Here is a 24,427-nt window from a genome sequence, read left to right as displayed (position 1 = left end):
GTTTGTGTGTGTGCGTGTGTACGTGTGTGTGCGCATGTGTGTGTGCGCACGCACTCAGTCATGTCCCACTCTTAGAGACCCCATGGACTGTAGCCTGCCAGGCTCCTCTGTCCATGGGATCCTCAAGGCAAGAATACTGGAGTAGGTTCCCGTGCCCTCCTCCAGGGGATCTTTCCCACCCAGGGACTGAACCCTCATCTCCTGCATTTCCTGCATTGCAGGCAGACTGTTTACCAGTGAGCCACCTGGGAAGCCCTGATATGCCTCACCGGGGGCTGATTAAAATGATTGTAATCCAACCTGTTCTTGGAGAGCCTGTGAGCAGAATAAACGGTTGCGAAGCCGACACCTGCTGTGCGATGGCCGGTTTTGTGAGTCAGGACCGCGCAGGGAAGCTCGGCTGTGCTCAGCCCCGTAGCCCTGGGACAGCGGGTGACCCAAGCCGGGCCACGGGGGAGATGTGTGTGGCCCCCCCGCACGCGGAGCCTCACTCGGCCCTGAACGGGAAGGAAGCACTGGCGCTCGCTACGGCATGAGTGCACCTCGAAAACGTGACGCTGAGCGAGAGAAGCCAGACGCAGAAGGCCACACGGTGAGTGATCCCCGTGTGTGAAGCGTCCAGGGCGGGCAGGTCCACAGTGAGGGTGGGTCAGTGGTCCCTGGGGGCTGGACAGGGCGTGAACATCCTGGAGCTCCATGGAGGTGGTGGTCGCATCATGTCGAGAACGTTCATTGAAAATGGTTAATCTTATGTTACGGAAATCTCACTTAGATAAATTAGAAAGATTGTGGCAGCCAAGATGACTCAGGTGTGGGGGTGACTCACCCAGAGCATTTGCACTGTGGTCGCTTAAAGACAGATCCGAACTTTTTCACAAACTGAAAGACCCAAATGAGGTTGCTCTGGTAGGGGCGGAGAGAGGCACTCTGGCTGAGCAGGGGCCCTGCTGGCCTGATGCAGGGGTTTCTCCAAGGCAGGAGGAAACCGGAGCATAAGTGTTCCATCCCCCAAGCGGCGGACTCAGGCTAGGCCACCCCAGGCCAGGGGGTGGCTTTGAGAAATGAGTCTGTGTCGGGGCTGGGCCCAGCAGGAGGGGCTGGGGGCCTGGGCCAGGCCAGGGATATGGGCCCGGGAGAAGCCGGTGTTGAGAGCAGGCTGCAGAGGTGCAGGAGGGGCCTGGCCTCTCTGGATTCAGCCAGCGCAGAGGATGTGGCTCAGAGTGCGGGGCTGGGGCCCAGCCAGACCCTTACCTCCGGTGTCTCCACGTCTGGCCCCGAGGGCTTCGGGCATCCCTGCGCCCACACTCGTCCGCGTGTCTCGTGGGGCCCAGAGCTCACCCCCTGAGTTGCACACTCTCTGGGAAAGGGGCGGGCCCCAGGAAGACTTTCCAGGCTTTGCGGAAAGTGCTGCCGGTGGCGGGAGTCTGACACGGGCCCCTTGCACCACCTGGCTGGGCTAGAAGCCCAGATGCGGCCCCAGAAGGGGCTGCAGTGGCCCCTGGTCACCTGGAGCCCAACTCGCCTGGCTCCCCAGACAGCAGCACGTGGCAACCACCTGCCAAGGGCCCCACGCGGAGTGTCCCCTCCCACCACGTGCTGGTGGTCAGGCCCCAGTAACAGTTAGGCAGAGGCTGGTGCATCTCCATGGGGGACAGCCTTGGTCCCCCGGGAAGCACTGGCCCCAGGCAGTGGCCCCGGAAGCCCAGAGCCCGTGACATCTCTGGAGGCCGTGCTCCTCCGTGGCGTACGGGCCGGGCCTGTGTGGTAGGGGTGGGCACAGGCAGCAGCCTTCCTGGGGGAGGTGGGAAGAAGTGGCTTCCCAGGGCACGGGTCACTCATGCCCGTCTGCATGCAGCCTCTGGCAGGAGCCGCATGCCCTCCACCCACCTCTGCACCTGGATGTGATTTCCTGATCCGTGATGGTGACAACAGCTGCCCCGGACAGGAAACCTTCTCCTCCAGCCCCGGCCAAAGCCCCTCTGCCTGTGACCTCCAGGTAGGGGGATACTGGTTGCACCCACTTTACAGATGGGAATACTGAGGCTCAGAGAGGGGTGGTACCTGGTACAGTCGTGGCTCTAGGAATCCTCAGGGGTACAGAGTGAGCTAAGAGTCATCTCCAGTCTCTTCCTCACCCTGTGGTTTGTCTGTCCCCTGGAATTCCCATAGCAGAGGCCAGGGACCCCTGGACAAGCGAATGTGTCCCCATGTCCACGGGGTTGGGGGTCACGGAGCCCCTGTTTGTAGGGCTGAGGGGGATAACACACCTGCGCAGCTCTGAGCGTCCGGGAGGTGATGACTTGTTTTTTTATGGCTGTTCTAGGTCCTTGTTGCTGTGCAGGGTTTTTTTCTAGTTGCGGTGAGCACAGTGGGTGGGGATGGCTCTTCACTGTGGAGCATGGGCTTCTCATTGCTGTGGTTTCTCTTGTTAAGCAGGGGCTCTAGAGCGCAGGCTAGGAAGTTGTGGTGCATGGGTTTAGTTGCTCTGCAGCATGTAGATCTTCCCAGACCAGGGATCAAATCGGTGGGATCAAATTGGTGTCCCCTGCATTGGCAGGCGGATTCCCAACCCCCGGGCCACCAGGGAAGCCCGTTGGAGGTGACTGTTTTCATCGTCCCCGGGTGACTGTCAGAGACAGAAGCACTTGTGGGCAGAGCATATCCCTCAAGTTCCTGGTTAATCCCTGGCCCTCCGTTCCCCAAGGACGTGACTGTTTTGGAGACGGGGGCCTTTAGAGAGGTGGAGAGGGTAGATTGGGGTCATTAAGGGGGCCTTAATCAACATAACCCGTGTCCTTAGGCGAAGGCGGCCATGTGTACGCTACGCACAGGCCACCAGAGGACCAGCCCTGCCCATGACCTGGTCGCCATGTGCAGCACCAGGACTGGGAGGAGACACACTCCTGCTGTTGAGCCGGTCTGTGGGGCTTTGCTCTGGTGGCCTGAGCCGGCAGAAGCCACTGAAATACTTGCAGGTCAAACACAGCATAACTCAGGTAGCTGTGTCCACACCCTGGGAGGGGTTCTAGAAGCTTCTGTGACCTTGACATCTGCCCATCTGGGTTCCAGGCTGCCTATGCAGCGCCCCCCACCCCAATCCGCTGCAGGGATCTTGGCGTGGACACACATGGTGCCTGGTCTTGCGCTGGCCCCACCCCAAACCAGACCTTGGCATCAGGACTCCAGGAGAAGCCGCCCCAGAATGTTCCGCCCTGGCTCCGTGCCTGCCAGGCCGCGTGGTGGGCACCATGGTGCAGTTCACACCCCTGGTGAGTTGAATACCAAGGTCTCAAGGTTTCTTTCCCTCCAGAAGCCCTTAACAATCTTTTCATGATGAAAAAAAAGCCTGTTATTTTTCCTGATGTAAATGTGGAGCCCAGGGTGGGCTCCAGTCTTCCATAAACATTTCAGGGGCCCGGGGAGCATGGCAGGCATGAGTGACTCTGCAAGCCCCCTGTGGGCTGCCAGGCCCCCTACTCCCGGGTCAGTATTGATGCAGAGCAGAGGTGGTGCCCAATGGGCCTTCAGGGTAAGAGGAGCCCACAGGATGGCCCTGCGGATGCTGCCGGACGCCCTGGACCTGAGATGGACAGAGTCCTTGGGCTGGGCCAAGAAGGGGTCTCTGTGCTGGGATGCAGGTCTGTGAGCTGGGATGGGGGTCTGTGTGCTGGGATGGGGGTCTGTGTGCTGGGATGCGGGTCTGTGAACTGGGATGGGGGTCTGTGTGCTGGGATGGGGGTCTGTGAGCTGGGATGGGGTCCATGCCCTGGGATGGGGTCCCTGCCCTCTGATGGGGGTCCGTGCCCTGGGATGGGGTCTGTGTGCTGGGATGCGGGTCTGTGTGCTGGGATGGGGGTCTGTGTGCTGGGATGGGGGTTTGTGAGCTGGGATGGGGTCCATGCCCTGGGATGGGGTCCCTGCACTCTGATGGGGGTCCGTGCCCTGGGATGGGGTCTGTGTGCTGGGAAGTGGTCTATGTACTGGGATGGGGGGGGTCTGTGTGTTGGGATGGGGGGACTGTGAGCTGAGAAGGAGTCTGTGCCCTGGGATAGGGGTCCATGCCCTGGGATGGGGTTCTGGGATGGGGTCCATGCCCTGGGATGGGGTCTGTGTGTTGGGGTGGGGGGACTGTGAGCTGAGAAGCGTACTGTGCCCTGAGATGGGGGGTCCGTGCCCTGGGATGGGGTCCGTGCCCTGGGATGGGGTCTGTGTGCTGGGATGGGGTCTATGTACTGGGATGGAGGGGGTCTGTGTGCTGGGATGGGGGTACTGTGAGCTGAGAAGGGGTCCGTGCCCTGGGATAGGGGTCCATGCCCTGGGATGGGGTTCTGTGCCCTGGGATGGGGTCCATGCCCTGGGATGGGGTCTGTGTGTTGGGGTGGGGGGACTGTGAGCTGAGAAGGGGTCTGTGCCCTGAGACAGGGGGTCCGTGCCCTGGGATGGGGTCCGTGCCCTGGGATGGGGTCTGTGTGCTGGGATGGGGTCTATGAGCTGGGATTGGGGGGCTCTGAACTTGGATTGGGGGGCTCTGAGCTGGGCAGAGATGGGGCTGCTGTACCTGCATGGGGCACTCCTCCCTCCATCTCATATCCATCGATTCCTTTTCTTTGCAAAACGAAGTGGGGGAGAATTTTCCTAACTTATTTCAATTAAGACTCAGATGATTAAACATCTTTCAGAATTTTTTCCACAGTTTATTGTGATCTACACAGTCAAAGGCTTTGGCATAGTCAATAAAGCAGAAATAGATGTTTTTCTGGAACTCTCTTACTTTTTCGATGATCCAGCGGATGTTGGCAATTTGATCTCTGGTTCCTCTGCCTTTTCTAAAACCAGCTTGAACATCTGGAAGTTCACAGTTCATGTATTGCTGAAGCCTGGCTTGGAGAATTTTGAGCATTACTTTACTAGCATGTGAGATGAGTGCAACTGTGTGGTAATTTGAGCATTCTTTGGCATTGCCTTTCTTTGGGATTGGAATGAAAACTGACCTTTTCCAGTCCTGTGGCCACTGCTGAGTTTTCCAAATTTGCTGGCATGTTGAGTGCAGCACTTTCACAGCATCATCTTTCAGGATTTGAAATAGCTCAACTGGAATTCCATTACCTCCACTAGCTTTGTTTGTAGTGATGCTTTCTAAGGCCCACTTGACTTCACATTCCAGGATGTCTGGCTCTAGGTGAGTGTGAGTGATCACACCATCGTGATTATCTGGGTTGTGAAGATCTTTTTTGTACAGTTCTTCTGTGTAGTTTTGCCTCTTCTTAATATCTTCTGCTTCTGTTAGGTCCCTACCATTTCTGTCCTTTATTGAGCCCATCTTTGCATGAAATGTTCCCTTGGTATCTCTAATTTTCTTGAAGAGATCTCTAGTTTTTCCCATTGTATTTTTTTCCTCTATTTCTTTGCACTGATCGCTGAGGAAGGCTTTCTTATCTCTCCTTGCTATTCTTTGGAACTCTGCATTCAAATGGGCATATCTTTCCATTTCTTCTTTGCTTTTCACTTCTCTTCTTTTCACAGCTATTTGTAAGGCCTCCTCAGACTGCCATTTTGCTTTTTTGCATTTCTTTTTCTTGGGGATGGTCTTACCAGACCCCCTGACCTGCCTCTTGAGAAATCTGAAAGGGAGGTCAGGAAGCAACAGTTAGAACTGGACATGGAACAACAGACTGGTTCCAAATAGGAAAAGGAGCACGTCAAGGCTGTATATTGTCACCCTACTTTTTTAACTTATATGCAGAGTACATCACGAGAAACGTTGGGCTGGAGGAAGCACAAGCTGGAATCAAGATTGCCAGGAGAAATATCAATAACCTCAGACATGCAGATGACACCACCCTTATGGAAGAAAGTGAAGAAGAACTAAAGAGCCTCTTGATGAAAATGAAAGAGGAGAGTGAAAAGTTGGCTTAAAGCTCAACATTCAGAAAACTAAGATCATGGCATCTGGTCCTGTCACATCATGAGAAATAGATGGGGAAACAGTGGAAACAGTGTCAGACTTTATTTTTTGGGGCTCCAAAATCACTGCACATGGTGATGGCAGCCATGAAATTAAAAGACACTTACTCCTTGGAAGGAAGGTTATGACCAACCTAGACAGCATATTAAAAAGCAGAGACATTACTTTGCCAACAAATGTCCATCTAGTCAAGGCTATGGTTTTTCCAGTAGTCATGTATGGATGTGAGAGTTGGACTATAAAGAAAGCTGAGTGCCAAAGAATTGATGCTTTTGAACCGTGGAGTTGGAGAAGACTCTTGAGAGTCCCTTGGACTGCAAGGAGATCCAACCAGTCCATCCTAAAGGAGATCAATCTTGGGTGTTCACTGGAAGGACTGATGTTGAAGCTGAAACTCCAATACTTTGGCCACCTGATGCAAAGAGTTGACTCATTTGAAAAGACCCTGATGCTGGGAAAGATTGAGGGCAGGAGGAAAAGGGGACGACAGAGGATGAGATGGTTGGATGGTATCACCGACTCAATGGACATGGATTTGGGTAGACTCTGGCAGTTGTTGATGGACAGAGAGGCCTGGTGTGCTGCGGTTCATGGGGTCGGACACGACTGAGCGATTGAACTGAACTGATTAAACATCGATTTTTGGAGGCTGTTGGAGCTGAAACTGTTCCCGTTTTCCTGAGTGCCCTGCGGGTCCAAGCCCCACAGCAGCCCCTGGGGACTGGTGGCCTTGGAGGGACGTCACCCAGGCCTGAATTGCACTTTGGAGCTGAAGTCAGCTTCTCACAGGACGCAGGGGTGTAAGGTGGTAAGTTGGGCCTCTTGGCAAGGGGCTATGTGTCTCCAGCGTGGATGTGTTTGTTGGGTCAAATTCCTACCTTTGCAGCCTGCCCACCGCCTCCTCCTAAGTCCTGGCCTTGGGCAGGAAGACACAGCGCTGCCCCATGGCTGCAGACCCAGGCCTGAGCTGCGTGCTGTGTCTGAGCGGGGGGACGGGGCGCTCCTGGAGAGGCCCAGGTTCACCTGGCCCAGCCTGCTCTCTGGGATCCCCAGCTTCTCCTTGCTTACAACCAGAGATGGGGGGCTCACTCCCTGTGAAGGCACCTGGCAGGATGACTTGAAGGGCAGGCCCCTCCTCCTTCCTTCAGCCTTCCTGCTGAGCTGTTACTAAACTTCTCGTTCTCTGGGGCCTGTCCCATCACATCAGGGGCCTGGGGGACCAGGCTGAGGGCAGTGTCTTCCTGGTTCTGTCCAGCAGCAGCAGCCTGCCTGGCTAGAGAGGGAAGTTGGCCATGAATGAATGAACGGGTTTGCTGCAGAGACTGTGAGGCTTCAGGACATTTTCTGAGTGAGGAGCCAGCCGGGGAGCGCGCCCACCCTTGCAGCAGCTCCGATTGGTGTGTTTTCTCCAGCCTCCCAAGCGGTCTTGCCAAGTGTCATAAAAATGCATCAGTGCTCTGGCCGCCCAGAGTCACACTTAACTGCCAGCGGGTGGGGTGGGGGGTGATAGGTTAAACAAGTTCCACCCCAGAATTTACTGCACCCGCTCGTCTTCTGCCTCAGAGCAGGCCCATATTTCACGCAGAAACACCTCCCTGAGTGTCTGAGGGGGAGGGCCCAGCTCGCAGAAGGCAGCTTCCAGATTTTTGGGTGAACAAGGGTAGCTGTATAAACTGGCCAAAAACACGTCCTTTACAGAAAGGCGTTTGTGGAATTGCTTTCCAGTAACTGGTACATCAGGGGTAGGACGGGAACTGCAGCTTGAATTGGGCAGAAGAAATTTCCTTTTCTGGCTTCTGTGCATATCTGAAGTTTTGGAGAACGGAGTGGGGAGGAAGGGGAGGCGACCGGGGGTGCGGGTTCTGAGTTTTGCTCTGCCCTGTGGGCTGAAGCCCTTGTTGGGATCGGAGGTGCCAGCGTCCACAGCACACAGCTCAGGGCTTCTGGCAGGCTCGGGTTCAGGGTCGCTCTGAAGGGATCAGGCGCGTGTGTTGGGAAGGGCCTGGCCTACAGGGTGGCATCTCAGATTCAGCCCCAGAGCCCTTCCCCCGCACCCACCTCTCAGCCAGGTGCCCGCGAGGGCTGGGGTCCTGGGACCACCCATGTGAACTCACAGTGGCCCCGTGGGTTGTAGGACCTCGGCGGTCTGCGGTCTTGTCCTCTGGGCCACAACGGCTAGTTGGGGACCAGTCTCAGTGTCTGACCTTCCCACTGTGGCCACAGCCCTGGAGCCAGTCATTCCTGCCCCTGTCCAAGGGACGCTGTCGCCATGGCTGTCCTGGCCTCTGGAACCTTGGTGGTGGGCCCTTCACTCAATCCCCCGACATTGGGCAGGGGGCAGTCTGAGAGCTGGCCCAGAGCAAGACGGTGTGCTGCGTGTGGGGGTTGGGGTGGACCCCAAGGGAGCATGAAGAATGTCACTGCAAGTATGACTTCTTTTATCTGTTGGGGATGTGCGTTGGTGCCTGGGGGCAGAAGGCTGGGCCCAGGACCCCAGGAGGAGCAGCCTGGTGGCCCCTGCCCGGTGGTCCTCAACACCAGGGACTCCCTGCTGTGGGACCTGGGCGAGCAGCCCTTGGGGGCCACCCTGTGCTGAGCCAGCTGGCGGGCCGATGGCGGGCGTGAGTCACCACAGCACGCAGGGCCAGGACGCCCCGGCAGGGAGGGCCCCGTGGGCGGGGGCATGGCTCCGTCTGGCCAGACGGCTCGTGTCTTCACCAGGCGCCTGAAATAGCTCCAGTGGTGTCCAGCACAGGGAGGAGAGCGTGGATGCCCAGCAGGACGGACGTGCCCAGAGCCTCGAGCAGCTCTGCCAGGCCAGGTAACCAGAGCCTGGCGGGGATACCCTTCTGGCCCAGGTGCAGCCCGCAGGGGGCAGCTGGCCATTGCCAGTCCTCTCCGGGAGGCTCCACGCCCTCCTCCCCACGCTGTGGGCTCTGCCAGGCCATCAGTGAGGGAATCTGGCCCCACTGCCCACTTCCCTGGGGCCCTGGGGGGGCTCCTAGGACCCATGAGGCTCTGCAGGTCCCCAAGCCCCCAGGGTCTACCGCGCCCTCCCCCTGGGCCTGCAGACCCCAGGCAGGGGTCTTCATCCTAGTCCCCCAGGCCCTGTCCCCCAGGCTCCCGTGTCCACTGTGGCTGGGACATCCTGGCTGGTGTCCTGCCCTCGCCCCCCATAACCCACGTCAGCCTGCCCAAGGGAGGCAGGACCTCACTGCTTCAGGGCAGGCTAGGGTCTGCTCTGGGGGGCACTGGGGCCTGTGGGCAGGAGGGACCCCCAGGTGAGGCTGGAGTTACCTCCTGGGGGTACTGGGAGGTCCCGATGGACTGGGCAGATGGCAAACCCAGAGCCTGTTCTGCAGGTGGTCTGGCCTGATTTATTGTTTTGGGCCACACTGTGTGGCCTGTGGGATCTTAGTTCCCTCACCAGGAATTGAACCCGTGCCCTCAGCAGTGAAAACGCGGAGTCCTCTAGCCGCTGGACCCCTGGGGAATTCCCTGGCTTGTGCTTTTAATAAAGGAAGAGGGAGTTGAGGGCAGAGCCTCCCCAGGGATGAGGGCGGGGGCTCACGGGTGCTGTTGAGAAGAGGAGGCCGGTGGAGGGCGCGAGGCATCCTGGGGCGGGTGTGCACGCCTGGTCTGCGGCTGGACGCACAGCAGGTGTCCAGACAGGGGCTGCGGAAGGGGCTCTGTGGGAGCCAGATGGAGAGTACACCCTGACGCTGGCAGACGGAGATCCGAAGCAAAGGGGCACTGCGGCGGTCTGAGCCCCATCCTCCGTGTACCTGCAGGTCACCTGCCCACTGCTGGAATGTCAAGGGGCCGGCCTGGGGCGCCTGCGGAGGGACAGGTGGGCACAGCATCTGCCAGGCAGGTCTCCTGGTCCTTCTGGAGGGAGGAACGTGGCAGCTGCCCAGGTGGGGCCCTGGCCTGGCTGTGGGGCACCCAACTGGCTTGCTGCAGACCTGATGAGGCTGCTGTGGCTCCAGCAGCAGTAGTTTCAGGCACGGCTGTCTGCCAGCACAGCCTGGCTGAGTCTGCATCTCCAGGTGACCAGCGTCCCATCCTGTGTCCAGGTCCAGCATGTCCACCTGCCTCGGCCTCCCTGGGGTGGGGCAGACGGGGGCATCTGGCATCTTGAGTGTGAGGCCATAAGAAAGGCCGGGCGCGGAGGGACCTTGAAGGACTTTCTGTTGTCAGTTTGAGGTACGGGGTGCTGGACTGTGGCATTAACCCTGAGTTTAAAACAAAGCCTGTTAACCAGCAGGGCAGCCCCTGGGACACGCCTGTGCCTGATGCAGAAGGCAGATGGCAGCACCACGCGGGCGGGCTTGCAGGCACATGCGTGAGCATGCATCGTGGTAGGTTTCCCGGCTGCTTCTGCTCCGGGGTAACGGTGACGCGTCCACGTGGCCTGTCCACGGGCAGGAGACCCTCCCCTCCATGGGAGGGAGATCAGAAAGGTGCGGCCAGTGAGCTCTGAGTGCATCTCCCAGCCAGCGTCTCCCCTCATTGGTGTCCGGGTGTCAAGGGAACTGGTCTGAGCCCAGCACATCCCAGCCCGGGTTCTGGAGATGGGGATTCCAGGAGGACATGACCCCAGGAGTGCTGGCGAGCAAGCAGCTGAGAGCCGTGGGCAGCAGGCTCCATCCGTGCAGGACAGGGCACTGCCCGGGGTCACCTGCCGTGAGACACGCTGTGAAGACACAGGGGAGGACAGCTGTGTCAGGACGGGGCAGAGGCTGGGGCTTTGTGGCCACCAGGGCTGGACGAGCTGGGAGGACCCTCCTCTGGAGCCTCAGGAAGAACTTGACCCTGTTGACATGTCAATTTCCGGGTTAGTGTCCAGAGTACAATAGATTACGTTCCCGTTGATTTAAGCCTGTCTGTGATCCTGGGTTCCTGGCCCTCGTCTGCCTGGGTTCCCTGCAGCCGCCTGGTCTTGGGACGTCTGTGGTGTTCTGGCTGGTGGCCACATTGCTTCAGTCTGTCTCTCTGTCCATCGCCGGCTCCCTACCTGCCCCACATGGCAGGGGAGGCTCCTGAGAGGTTGGCTCCCTGACTCCCATCGCCCCAGGGCCAGGGAGGGGCGAGCGGGCTCTGCGGGAGCCTAAGAAGCCATCTCCGCGCTTGACCAGCCAGGCATCCGTGAGGCCAGGGGCTCGGCTCCCTCCCCCTTGGGCCTTGACCTCACTCTCCCCCCAACCCAGGTCAGGAAACCTGAGGGCTTATCCGGCCCCCGCCCTGGCCCAGCCTCAGAGGGGACCCCAGCCTCTGGGCCTCGAGGATGACATGCTTCTCTGCCTGAAGCTGCTCAGGGGGTGGCACGGAGCTGGGAGCGTCGTAGGTGCTGAAAGATGCCGGTGAACCTGATCTGCCTGCCCGACATCTGTTCGGATGTGACCACATTCAAGGGGAACGTTGTCAGTGCTATTTGCCTTGCTGGACCTGTGGCCGCCTGGGATCTGCTTATCTTCAAGATAATCCACTTGAGTTCAAGCCTGCTAGAAAGGAGGCTTCCAGAGGTGGTTCATGATGCTGGTGGAGTTCTCTTTCTGGTCCACACACACTGGAAGCAGTACAGACTTGCTAGCCAGTCAGGTTCTCACTGAGGCCCCTGAATGCTCAGCCTGGGGCCCATTTGGGCTGAGGGTAGCTCGCTGACACCCAGGAGCCCCCACAGGCAGGTGGGGCCAGGTTTGGGGAGGCCCAGTGCAGCTCTGCTCGGCATAGTGGGGGCCACACTGGGAGGAATGAGGGCCAGTTAAATCGGGTGGAAAATCAGTCTTCAGGGCTCCCCTGTGGCCACCGTGTCCCCGGGAAGGTGCAGATGACCCACACGGCCTGGCAGCCTCCGTCTGTGTTTCCCAAGGTGATTTGATAGCTGGACAGCTGCTCCGGAATCCACACTCTGGGAAGGCAGCCTGGGATCGCCGCAGAGCACTGCGAGGGGCCACCCGGGGTCCTGGGACACAGGCGCACAGGCTGCCATCCTGGTCCCAGCATGCGGGACCAGGCACATCCCCCCTCGATGCTGCCCGGTCCTGGGACAGGCTGAGCTGGGTCCCACCTCCCTGGCTTTGTTTGTGCTGTTGCCCTCCCACAGGCCCCCCCACAGCCACAGAGCAGGCAGGGGGACGGCTGAGGGGGTGAAGGCCCAGGGGCCTGCCCAGCCCACCCCAGGCCCAGGGCCAGGTACCAGCAGTGTCCACAGAAGACATGTGGCCATGGCCCACAGGGATCTTGGGGCTGGGCTGGGTCCTCCATGGCTCCCAAAGCTCTCCAAAGCACTCCCAAGTTAGATGCACACACATGTATGCACACGTGTGCACACAGTGCTGAGGTCTCCTGCACGCATGTATGTGCACATGGGTACACACACGGGCACACAGTGCCGAGCTTATGCACACATGCATGTGCACACACGGGCACACAGTGCTGTGCACTTGTGCACATGGGTGTGCACGTGTACACAGTGCTGAGCTTTCCTGCACACGTGTGTACACATGCGTGCACACAGTGCTGTGCTCTTGTGCACACATGCATGTGCACATACATAGGTGGCAGGCACAACGTGATCCCCTTTTCACCCTCCTCTGCCTGTGAAGCAGGTGCTGGAGTCTTCCTACTCGAATGCCCCACCCAGACCCACTGGGCATCCAGACCCCTAGTGGCTTCTCCTGGGCTGTTCTGACCTCCAGCGGCTCCAGGAGGAGCTGGCTAGGGGCTTGGGGAGCACAGGCTGGTGGGGCCCAGGGCAGCAGTCCAGCTCTGCTCAGACTCCCAGCAGCCAGGAGACCCTCACTCTGCCTGCACACAACAGGTGTCGAGGGGGCCCTGCTGTGTGGGAGGAGCTGGCTGGGAGGTGGGCCCTGGGTCTGGGTGAAGCTCTGTTTCTGAGCAGCGTAAGGCCCTGGCACCTTAACCGGGAGGACGTGGGGGTGAGGGGACAGGTGAGGCCTGTGGGAACGGGCAGTGGCTGGCTGGAGGGATCCCCAGGGGAGCCATGCTCACTTGATAAGGGGTGGACCCTGGAGACCCACCCGAGCTGCGCTTCCTGGAGATGGGCCAGGGGCCTGGGGTTCCTCCAGGCCTGATAGTTCTTGAGCAGCTGTTTCCAGCTCCTGGGAGGTGGGGGCCGAAGTCCAGACACCCTACCCAGTAGCAGCCTGAACCCTGTGGGTGTCTACCCACCTCATGGCCACTCCCTGAGTCTGTCCACACAGGGGGATGGTTGAGCTGTCCCTGGTGGTGGGGATTCAGGCATGAGCCTCCAAGCTGGTGGCCCCTGTGAGCCGCAGTCTCCCCGTCTGAGGAGGGGGCTGGCCTGGAGCACAGTGCACGCTGCCCAAGCTTAGAGTTTGGGGTGGCTTGACCCCACCAGTCCCAGTGACGGAGACAGTGCTCTTGCCTGCTGGCGGCCACTGCTCTGGGGTGTTGCTCATGGCCAGAGCTCAGGGCTGTGTGTGTTGGGTCTGGGCCCACTCTCTGCGGCTGCATCTGCTCAGAGCAGCTGGGCTAGCTGGCTCTTGAGTCAGGGTTGGCGGAGGACAGAGGCCTCCAGGGCCCAGGATGGTACAGGAGGGCGCATAGCCCTCTCAGGATCCCATGGGCCCCCATGAGCTCCAGGGCCCCCCAGGCAGCCCCAGGCCCCAGCCATGAGGACAGGCATGTTCAGAGCCCCTGTCACCCAGCAAGATGAGCTGTCCTTACTGAGATGGCACTCATGTCAGGTGTGTGGCTGTCGTCCTGCGGAACCATCTGTGGCACCGGGCCAGCGCTCACTCAGAACCCTGTGTGCCTGGTTTGCTGGATCCGCGTGGTGGCTCAGGGCTCTGGGCCTGGTCGTGGGGTCCTGGGGCCTCGGTGGGCAGGAGTGCGCTGCCTAACAAACCACCACACTCAGCACCTTAGGATGGCAGCTCATTCTTTCCCAGGCTGACAGTTGGGAGGCCCACTTGGGCCTCACGGGGCTGCGATCGGAATGTCTACAGGCTGAGCTCCTCAGAGGCTCAGGGAGGAGCCCGCACCCTGCCTTCTCCAGCGTCTACAGATGCTCTGTCCCTGGCTCATGGCCCCTCCTCCATGTTCACGGCTAGAAATGGCCAGTTGGGTCCTTCTCACAGTATCGCATCTCCCTAGCCCCCTCTTCTACGTCTGAAGACCCCTGAGATGACACTGGGCCCACCCAGATGCTCTCTGGTCCCAGTGTGGCCCACAGGGACTCCGCACCCCTGGGAACCACGGCCCACCCCCCGCCAAGCCCGGGAGAGCCTCACTCATGCCCAGAGTCTGCACCCAGGCTGGCAGTGGTGTCCAGTGAGCACCACTCCCCAGATGCAAGTCGTGTTGATGGTGGGATTCTGGCAGGAGCGTTAAGGGCTGAACTGTGTCCCTGAATCCCTGTGCTGAAGCACTGGCCCCCGAGACCTCCAGGTGGGCCTCATTTGGAAACACAGTCATTGCATTAATAGTGAAGCTAAGTGGTGGTTATGCCCGAGTGGGGTGGACCCTAACCCGGGGGACTGGAATCCTCGGGGAAAGTTGTAGACACAGTGCACGCAGGGACACTGGGACTCTTGGCCTGGTGCCCAGGATCCGCCAGCAACTGGACAGGCCCCAGGATAGACCCTGCAGCACCCTGGGGAGCCTCCTGCCCTCCTGTCCACCCCGGGGGCCCTTCAGAGCTCCGTCATCGGAGGTCAGGCCTGACCACACGTCTAAACTCCAGGCGAGGTCGCTGCGGGGCTGGGTGCTCCCTCCTGCCTGGGTCCTGTAGAGGGAAGCGGGGTGCAGGCAGCAACGTGCCTCCCTTTTGGCAAAGGGCCTTTGTGTTTGCAGGGCCCTGGCCTCCAAGCCGAGCACTGCTGTAGACCCGAGGTCAGCTCGTTGCTTGTGGGACCACAGCACCGGGCGTTTGTGGATTGGGCAGAGCCCCGTGCCAAGGGCCCCAGAAAAGAGAGCTGGTGAAGTGCAGACTGTGGGGACCCTGGCCTTCCCCTCTGGGGGAGCCCAGCCAGGGCTTCTAGGGAGGCCTCCGAGGGGTCGCTGGCCATGGGAATTGTGGCCTCCTGGCGCCCACTCCCCCCTCTGCCTGGGAAAAGTGGTGAAGAGGAAGACACCACTGAGGCCACAAGCCCAGACCCCCCAGGGCCTGGGGCCTTGGAGAGACAGGCACGTCTGGAGGGTTGCTCAGATCCACGGGGTGCCTGCTTCTGTGTGCATGTCTGAGGGGGCCTGGCCGATGAGCTCGGGAGCCAGGGTTTCCCCACCCAGGGACCAAGACGCTCCCAAACACCCTTGGGAATGGTCCTTTCGTAAAAGCCTCAAGGCTTCGAGCATTCTTTAGGCTTTAGTCACGGTGGTGACTGGAGGTAGCCTCTCTGGCCAGCAGCCATCTGTGATGAGCCCTGTAGGTGCTCCCTGGGGCTGCCCCCGACGCTGCCCTCTGTGCAAAGGACACCTGGCTGGTCCCGGTGTGTCACCCTGTGGGGGGTGGACCCCCTCCCTCCCCGCCTTCAAGAACAGGTTACAGAACCCCCTTTGGAAAGGCCTCATGTGGCACCTCTTGCTGGTGGTGACCGCGCACACCTCCATGGACACAACGGGCAGGTGGGGAGGCTGCAGGCCGTGCGGAGTGCCTGCCTGGGCTCTGCTGTTGGCCAGCTGGTGACCTTGGGTGTGCCTCGGGGTTCTCAGCTGTGAGGCCAGCCTCCTGCCCACTCTGCTGGGGTCAAACTTGGCTGACACAAGAGAAGTGCCTGGAAGCAAAGGGCATCAGCATGAGTGTGTTTCCATCTTTGCTCTGCCCATCAGGAAGCTCCAAGCAGAGGGTATGACCCACCTCAACCTGCCTTGGGGGCTCTGGGCACTCTCTGAACGTGTTGGTTTCTTTTGGTATTTCCTCTTCCTCTCTCCACTCATTATTCATTTCTTATTAATCATTTTTATTAATATACTTCACCTGTGGGCTTCTCAGGTGGTGCAGTGGTAAAGAACCCACCTGCCAACGCAGAAGATGTAAGAGATGCGGGTTCGATCCCTGGATTGGGAAGATCCCCTGGAGGAGAGCATGGCAACCCACTCCAGTATTCTTGCCTGGAGTATCCCATCGACAGAGGAGCCTGGTGGGCTACCATCCATGGGGTCGCAAAGAGTCGGACACTACTGAAGCGAATCAGCACACACATTTACTTCATCTACATAAGATTTGCCATTTTTAAGTGTAAGACTCAGTGGTTCTTGATACTCCTGACAGATACTAGAGTCAGGCAGCCAGATCACAGCCAGTTTTGGAACGATTCATTATTCGCTGAAGGAGACCCCCCCCCACCCCTTGGCCAGCACTCCCTCAGCCCCTCTCCCTAGACAACCACTAGTCCACAGTCTGCCTCGGTGGATTTGCCTGTTCTGGACATTTCATGGAGGGGCAACCACACAGTATGTGTCTTTCTGTATCTGGCTTATGTCACTGAGTTGGATGTTTCTGAGGTTCACCTGTGTGTAGCGTGTACCAGCACTTCCTTCTGTAGCTGAATCAAATTCCACTGTGTGGATGGACCACTGTAGGGTCATCCACTCCTCTGTTGGACATATGGGTTGTTTTACCACCTTGGACTGGTGTGACTTATGCTGTGAACATGTGTGCAGAAGTTCTTGTGTGAACATGTTTCCCAGTATATCGGGTGCCCCCCTGGAATCGTGGGCCTCATGGCAGCTCTGTGTCTGTCCTCTGGAGGAGGCACCATGACTGTCTTCCCCGGGGCCATGCCGGTCCCATCCCCACCAGCAGGGCACAGGCTTCCATGACCACATCCTCCCCAACACGCGTCACTTTCTGGGGTTGGTTTGTTTTGTTTCTTGATCCTGTTCTTCCTAGTGTGTGTGAGGTGGTATCTCATTGTGGTTTTAGTTTGCATTTTCCAAATGAGTGATGATGTTGAGTGATGATGTACTCACTGGCCACTTGTGTGTCTCCTTTGGAGAAATGTCTGTTCAAATCCTTTACCCATTTTTTAAAGTAGGCGGATTGTCTTCCTATTGCTGTGTTGTTTGAGTTCTCTGTGTATTCTAGACCCCTTTCGGTTCAGTTCAGTTCAGTCGCTCAGTCATGTCCGACTCTTTGCGACCCCATGAATTGCAGCACGCCAGGCCTCTCTGTCCATCACCAACTCCCGGAGTCTACCCAAACCCATGTCCATCGAGTCGGTGATGCCATCCAACCATCTCATCCTCTGTCATCCCCTTTTCCTCCTGCCCCCAATCCTACCCAGCATTAGGGTCTTTTCCAATGAGTCAACTCTTTGCATCAGGTGGCCAAAGTATTGGAGTTTCAGCTTCAACATCAGTCCTTCCAATGAACACCCAGGATTGATCTCTTTTAGGATGGATTGATTGGATCTCCTTGCAGTCCAAGGGACACTCAAAAGTCTTCTCCAACACCACAGTTCAAAAGCATCAATTCTGCGGCGCTCAGCTTTCTTCACCGTCCAACTCTCACATCCATACATGACCACTGGAAAAACCATAGCCTTGACTAGACGGACTTTTGTTGGCAAAGTAATGTCTCTGCTTTTAAACATGCTATCTAGGTTGGCCATAACCTTCCTTCCAAGGAGTAAGCGTCTTTTAATTTCATGGCTGCAATCACCATCAGCAGTGATTTTGGAGCCCCAAAAAATAAAGTCTGATACTGTTTCCACTGTTTCCCCATCTATTTCCCATGAAGTGATGGGACCAGATGCCATGATCTTAGTTTTCTGAACGTTGAGCTTTAAGCCAACTTTTTCACTCACCTCTTTCACTTTCATCAAGAGGCTCTTTAGTTCTTCTTCACTTTCTGCCATAAGGGTGGTGTCATCTGCATATCTGAGGTTATTGATATTTCTCCTGGCAATCTTGATTCCAGCTTGTGTTTCTTCCAGCCCAGCGTTTCTCATAATGTACTCTGCATATAAGTTAAATAAGCAGGGTGACAATGTACAGCCTTGATGTACTCCTTTTCCTATTTGGAACCAGTCTGTTGTTCCATGTCCAGTTCTAACTGTTGCTTCCTGACCTGCATACAGGTTTCTCAAGAGACAGGTCAGATGGTCTGGTATTCCCATCTCTTTCAGAATTTCAGAATTCCCATCTCTTTCAGAGTCTAGACCCTTTAACCACTCCTTTATCAGAAACCTGATTTGCAAACATCTCCTGACCAACAGGTTGTCTTCTCCTTCTCCCAATGGTGCCTTGCGGCACAAGTTGTTTTTATTTTTAGTTTATTTATATTTTGGTTGTGCTGGGTCTGCATTGCTACGCACCGAGGCTTTCTCTAGTTGTGGTGAGTGAGGACTGCCCTTGGTCACTGTGCACGGGCTTCTCATTGCAGTGGCTTCTCTTGTTGCGGAGCTCAAGGCTTCCGTAGTTGCAGTGCGCAGGCTCAGCAGTTGTGGCTCATGGGCTTACCTGCTCCATGGCACGTGGAACCCTCCCGGACCAGGGCTTGAACCCATGCCCCCTGCATTGGCAAGTGGATTCTTATGCCACCGGGGGTCTCTCAGCATGCTAGTTTTTAGTTTGCCGTAATCATTTATCTATTTTTTTTCTTTTGTCATCTATGCTTTTGGTATCTTTATTCATTTTTCTATCTGACTGTAATGGACACATTTTGTAAGGTGAATCCTTCATGGGTCCTTTCCTGAGAGTAGTGGGGAGGGCATGCTCGGGGTTGGCACACGTGGCTGTCGGCGGAGCCCAGGGAGGCAGAGGCGGTCAGGGAAAGCTTCCTGGAGGGAGAGGCTGGTCCTTCTTCGTGCGGCGTTGGGACCCGGCCCCTTCAGCCTGGCGGGGCTCCCTGATGCAGAACTGGGTCCCCAAAGCCTCCTCCAGGTGTGGGGCTGTCTTCCTCTCCTGCACCTGCCTGCCCTTCAAGCCCCTCATTTCTGAGCCTAGCCCCGGAACAGCGAGCGGAGATGGAGGGCTGGAAGCACACAGGGTAATTAATTTTGACTTACAGAAGCTGTATTAAATTGGATAGAAACTGGCGAAAATAGGATTAGGAGAGGAGCTGAGCCAAGAGCAAACAGAAGGAAAAGTCCCCAGGCCAGGCAGCCCAGCCGTGTCCTAGGATGCGGAGGCGAGAGAAGGCCTGGACATTTCTGGGCGATCGCGTCATGTCCGAGGCTCGGCCTCCCTGTGCCGCCCCGCTGGAGGCGGCCAGCCCAGGCTAGGAGATGGGAAGGCGGCCGCTCCCCTCCCTGCGGCTTATCTGCGCTGAGCTCACTGAGTCCAAGGATTAATTTGGAAACAATTAAAATTCTGTGCAAAACAAGCTGCAGGCTGGGCTGCCGGGGGGCTGGCGTGCCCAGGGCCCTTTCACCACCAACGCAGAAATCTAATTAGTGCGGGATTAAGGCGGCCACAAACCAGCAAGCAGGGGACCCCGCTCTCAAGGCAGCTGAGCCCCAGCGAGGCATGCCGTGGTCCGGTGGCAGACAGGGCAACAGCCGGCAGGCTGGCGTCTCAGCCCCCGGTGTGCACATGGCCGGGCCCACGGGCTCCCTGCTCCCCAGCCCGCCAGCTTCAGCTGTCTGCACCCATGTGGATGGATGGCAGAGCCATCTGAGTCCCGGGAGGAAGGTGCAGAAGGGGCTGGGGTCTACCTGGACAGCCTCCTCTCTAACTGCATCTTCAGTAATGGCGGGGACCCTGCCTCTCTTGGTGGGGCCACTGAGATGCTCATGGTTTCTCACTGTGGTCTGGAGGTATCAGGGTTTGGCTGAGACAGTGGGGCCCAGTGCCCCCCCCCCCAGGGTGTGTGAGCTCGGTCATCAGGTCACCTGGAGTCCAGGTGTGCGAGGGTGGGGCCGGCCCACCTGCAGACGCGGCCTGAGGGATGCCAACAGCTGTCCTGGACCAGGCCTCGGGGCGGCTGGGGGCAGCAGCCCTCCCCGGGGTGTGGCTGATACCTGCCCTGCACTGAACGTGGACATGTCTGCAGGTCTGGGGCTGGGGTGTGTGAGAGCCCCAGGCAGCCTTGCGCCCAGCCTGCAAGGGCATCCCACCCTGGGGTAGAGACCCTCTGAGGGTACAGACTCTTCTCCCAGGGCAGTGCTCTGACAGTTTCTCTGTCCCCAGGCTCTTCACTGGGTCGGAGGCAACACACCACCTCCCCCCACCCCGGCCCCCCCGCCCGGCCAGAAAAACAGCCTCTGCACCGGGACTCGTGAGGTGGATGCAGGCCATTGGTCTGAGGGTCTCTGCAGCTCCTCTCCACCCTGTGCTCAGAGCAGAGCGTGCACATGCGTGTGGAGTGTGAGTGCTGCCGTGTGGCGGGCCAGCAGCTGGGGTGGTGGTGTGTGTGCAGACGTCTCTCGCCACCTCAGGTCTGAGGGCACCATCTCTGGGGGCCTTCCAGGCGCGGGGGTGGAGGCCGGGGGTGAGCCATGGGGGACCTGGGGCAGCCCTGCTCTGGGCTCTGGCCCCACCCCTAGGGCCACAGGAGCTAGCGGGGTTGATGCTCAGGGTGCCTGGGGCCCAGGGCCTGGTGACCGGCAGCAGGGGGAGGAGGGCCGCGATCCTTCCCGAGGAGATCCGGGAGGTCAGGGCGGGAGGGCATCCTTCGGCCCCTTCTTGAGTTCTGCGTGTGCTAATGAGTTTGAACTCTGGCCCCAGCTCCAGCCCACTGGCGGGTCATCCCAGGAGGGGCTGGGATATCAGCCCACCCGCGGGCTCCACGTGAGCGGCTACTGGTCCCTCTGGGGCTTGGAGCCAGGGTACACCAGGAACTGATAGATTAATTGGCCACAGCCCCTCCCCAGCAGGCAGGCCTGGCGCCAGGGGGGTGGACCCAGCAGACGCTGCCCCCAAGTTGGGAGAGGGACCTGGTTAGCCAGGGTTTGCAGCGAGGCCGACGCACGTTCAGAGATGTGGCGACCTCGATCAGGGGCTGGACACGCTGTCTGTGACCCGTGTCCCCTTCACCCAGAAGGAAGTGGCTCTGAGGTCGAGACCCCTGAGTTTCACTTCGAGCCGTGGTGTTGGGGGTTCCCTGAACTTCCAGCAGTGGATCCTGTGCCTGGGGGCCTGTCGGGGGTGTGGTGCGGAAGGCTGTGTCCCTCACCCCACCGTGACCCTCACCCTGCCGTGACCCTCACTAGGCTCTCAGGTGACCTGAACATACTTCTGCTTCTGGGCAAACCCCAGCAGAGAGAGGGAAGCGGGGTTTTCCTGGCTGGAATTCAGGATGTGCAGGGGGTTCTGGTGGCCAAGGCCGCCTTGGGGGATGGGCAGTGGGAGTTGTGTTGCACCCTGTCCAGCCCTCCAGGTCTGGTCAGGGGGCTCAGATCCCTCTGTGGTTCTTTAGCTCAGCCTGAGCTCGTTGGTCAGGTTCCTGCCCCCAGAACTGGGGTCTTTGCACCTCCCTCGGGGTCTGACCTACGACCCCCACCCCCCCGCCCCACACTTGCTCCAGCCTGGGCTCAGCTCTGCAGGGACAGGCCTCACCCTGGAAGATGTCCTTTGTCCCTCCCGCCCAGGCGCAGCCTGGTGGGCTCCCTGACTGACCAGCGCACGGCTCCTAGCAGCAGGACGCTGGGAGCAGGGTCCAGGAGGTGCAGCCAGCGGGGCCCCGGTAAAGGTGAGTCCATGGGGAGGGGTCTCCTTTCCCTCCCTGGGGGCCAGCCGTGCCTCCTCTGCCCCAATGCCAGAGGGCTGCATGAGGAGTGATTTCACTTCCTGATCTGCCTGGAAAACACCCTGGAGTCCACTTGGCAAGCGGCCGGGGCACCTCTATAGGACGTTCCTTCAGCTTCTAGTAAGAGCAACGGGGCCCAGAGGCCCCACCCTGCTGGATATGTGGTGGAATTCCCTGGGGTGACTCACAGGTGCCCAGCTCCCAGTTCTGTGGGGCTGGGGGTGGGGACCCAGAGCTGGCGGGCAGGCCGCCCCTCCTGGTGGGTGAGGACCCTCCGTCAGGACGTCCCAGGCCAGGGACCCAGGCTTCTGCTTCTTGGAGGGAGCGTGGCGTAGCTGGGAGCCCAGAGTCCCACCCCACGGCATCTGGTTTGGGCAGGGGCCTCAAATAAGACCCTCCTTGTCCCTCAGCCCTGAGATGCTGGCTGGGGCTGGAGGCCGCTGATGCTGTGCGCTGACTCGCCAAGTTGAGGCCTGGTTGCGGACATCAGGCCTCATGGAGGAGCTGCAGAGCTGCCCTGAGGGGCAGCTCAGGCTAAGGCCAGGGGCAGACCAGCCTGCCAGGCACTGCAGGGCCCTCCCCAGGCCTCGGTTTCCTCCTTGTGGGACGTGCCGCGCCCCACAGTACGGGGTGTCCATCCGCCAAGCGGGAAGCTGGTGAGGACCCGCCTCCCAGGTGGTCCCCAGGGTCTCAGTTCTCTCAGAGCCTCAGTCCTCAGAAGAGAAGTGGCCATAGTGACCCCTGGCCTTGCTGAGGGCAGGACAAGATCCCACATGTGAGGAGTGGTCATGATGAGTGTTAATCACGAGGCAGAGGAGACAGGGGCCAAAAGCCCTGGGTTTGAGTCAGTGCGGCCCCACCAAGCAGGGGTGACCCTGACCTGACCCCGAGCCTCAGTTTCCCTATCTGTAAAAGGGGAGCCAGCACCGAGCCCCCTGGCCAGCATGGGATCCAGACTCAGTGGAGACTGGAGTGCTGGGACGGCAAGGGGCTGGGGGCAAAAGAGTCTGTGTGCCCACCCCCGGGTCACAGCCAGGTGTGGACGCTCCAGTGGCCTTACCTGCAGGCAGGGAGTGGGTGGACATGCTGGCGTCCAGCAGGTAAAGGGACCCCCTGGACCAGGGCTCGCCTGGGAGCAGCTCACCGACCGGGACGCCGGGCATCCCTGAGAAGCCACTGCCCCTGGGGCATTGAGGCTGACGTCGCCATGAACACGGCTGAGACCCAGGGGGCGCCCTCGGAGGAGGGGTGTGGGCAGTGTCTGTGTCTCTCAGGAGCAGGGTGGTGGCCTCTGGTCCAGGCGCGCTGTCCTCGTGCCCCAGCCCCTCTCAAGCAGCGTGACGATGTGGTCAGGACCCCTCACCTGAAAGGGCGCGAAGGCTTCCTGCCCACCTGCCCCCAGAGACGCAAGCTCTTGAGTTAGAAGACCAAAGGCAAGGAGCCAGTCGGAAAACATCTTCGAGGACAGTCTCCTTTCTTGAACATCAGAGCTGTTGACTTCGCCTTGTCTTGGTGCAGTCTAAGGCACAGCATGGCCATGGTTGGACAGTCAGGGCTTGAAGGAGCACTCAGGGCTGCTGCCCTGCAATGTGGCCTGTCCACGTCGAGACGAACCATCCGTGTGACATGCTCGCCAGGTTTGCAAGACCGAGAGCAAGAATGTAACGTGGCAGCTCACATGATGGGACATTATGTAGCCATAAGAGGAAATGAAGCACTGACACAGGCTACCCCACGATGAACCTCAAAGATGCAATGCTCAGTGGGAGAAGCCAGATGGGGAAGACTGTGTGGGTCACGTACGAGAAGCATTGACAACAGGCGTGTCCACAGCGGGGAGAGCGTGGCTCAGTGGTGCCGGTGCTGGGAGGGGAGGGGGTGCTGGGGAAGGCTGCTCTTTGTGGGGATGAAAATGTTCCGAAGCTGACTGTGGAGACACTTCCCTGGTGGTCCAGTGGCTGAGACTCTGCACTCCTAGTGCAGGGCAGCTGGGTAACTAAGGTCCTGTGGATCGCAACTAAGATCCAGCACAGCCAAACAAACAAAATATTTAAAAAATAAGTAAAATAAAATTGACTGAGGAGATGGTTACATTGCTCTGAGTATATTAAAAGCCATTGAAGTGCAGACTTTCAGTGGGTGAACTGTATGGTGTGTGAGTTCTATCTCAGTAAAACTGGTTTTAACATCTGTGGGACCTCCTTGGGGGTCCAGTGGTCAAGACCCTACCTTCCATTGAAGGGGTGCAGGTTCTATCCCTGGTTGGGCAACTAAGATCCCACAAGCCTCTTGGCCAATGAAACAAAACATAAAACAGAAGCAGTGTTCAAATAAAGACTTTAAAGGTGGTCCACATAAAAAAATCTTTAGAAAAATAAATGAGAAAAATGTAAGCCATCTCCTTAATAATTTTAGCGTTAATTACATGCGGCAGTGATGGTGTTTCAGATGCACTTGGTGAGGGTGTCGCAGTTGGGGAAGATGAGGACAGAGGACGTTCTGAGATGGACAGTGGTGATGGCACCACGGTGAGAACGTGCCTGAGCTGAGCATTCAGAAAGGGCTCCCGGCCTCCTCCAGTGGGTCTGTCCCCGGCCTCTCAGCCGGGTCTGCCCCCGGCCTCCAGCGAGTCTGCCCCTGGCCTGCAGCAGCTCCTGACACTCAGCTGCATTTTGGGTTCACGACCGGGAGCTGCCTGCCCTGGTACTGTGAGGCCTGGGCTCTGTAAGCTGCTCCGTGTTTGTCAGAGGCAGCTTCCTGACTCAGGGGCTCTGCTCACATCC

At 58.7% G+C, this 24,427-nt stretch overlaps 1 protein-coding gene across 1 annotated transcript; it reads left to right on the top strand.

Annotated features, from left to right (window-relative positions):
- Positions 1 to 520: 520 nt before the first annotated feature.
- LOC145531901 (uncharacterized) lies at positions 521 to 23,788 on the top strand. Its single transcript, XM_081555718.1, has 4 exons — positions 521 to 592; positions 1,856 to 1,996; positions 3,070 to 3,269; positions 22,919 to 23,788. Exons 1-4 carry the CDS (start codon positions 533 to 535, stop codon positions 22,983 to 22,985), a joined length of 468 nt encoding a protein of 155 aa, XP_081411844.1. The 5' UTR covers positions 521 to 532; the 3' UTR covers positions 22,986 to 23,788.
- The last annotated feature ends 639 nt before the right edge of the window (positions 23,789 to 24,427 follow it).

The sequence above is a fragment of the Giraffa tippelskirchi genome, chromosome 13, assembly GCF_054371585.1.
Source record: "Giraffa tippelskirchi isolate mGirTip1 chromosome 13, T2T-mGirTip1v1.2.pri, whole genome shotgun sequence".
NCBI lineage: Eukaryota > Metazoa > Chordata > Mammalia > Artiodactyla > Giraffidae > Giraffa > Giraffa tippelskirchi.
Note: the sequence above shows the minus strand (reverse complement) of the source record. Positions and strands in the feature narration are given on the sequence as shown.

Excerpts from the sequence above, each read along its gene's own strand:
- LOC145531901 (XM_081555718.1), top strand. The coding sequence starts at position 533 with ATGAGTGCACCTCGAAAACGTGACGCTGAGCGAGAGAAGCCAGACGCA. Across the intron at positions 593-1,855 it reads CAGACGCAGAAGGCCACACG|CCTCTGGCAGGAGCCGCATG; the intron begins GTGAGTGATCCC and ends GTCTGCATGCAG. Across the intron at positions 3,270-22,918 it reads TGGTGCAGTTCACACCCCTG|GAGCAGGGTGGTGGCCTCTG; the intron begins GTGAGTTGAATA and ends TGTGTCTCTCAG.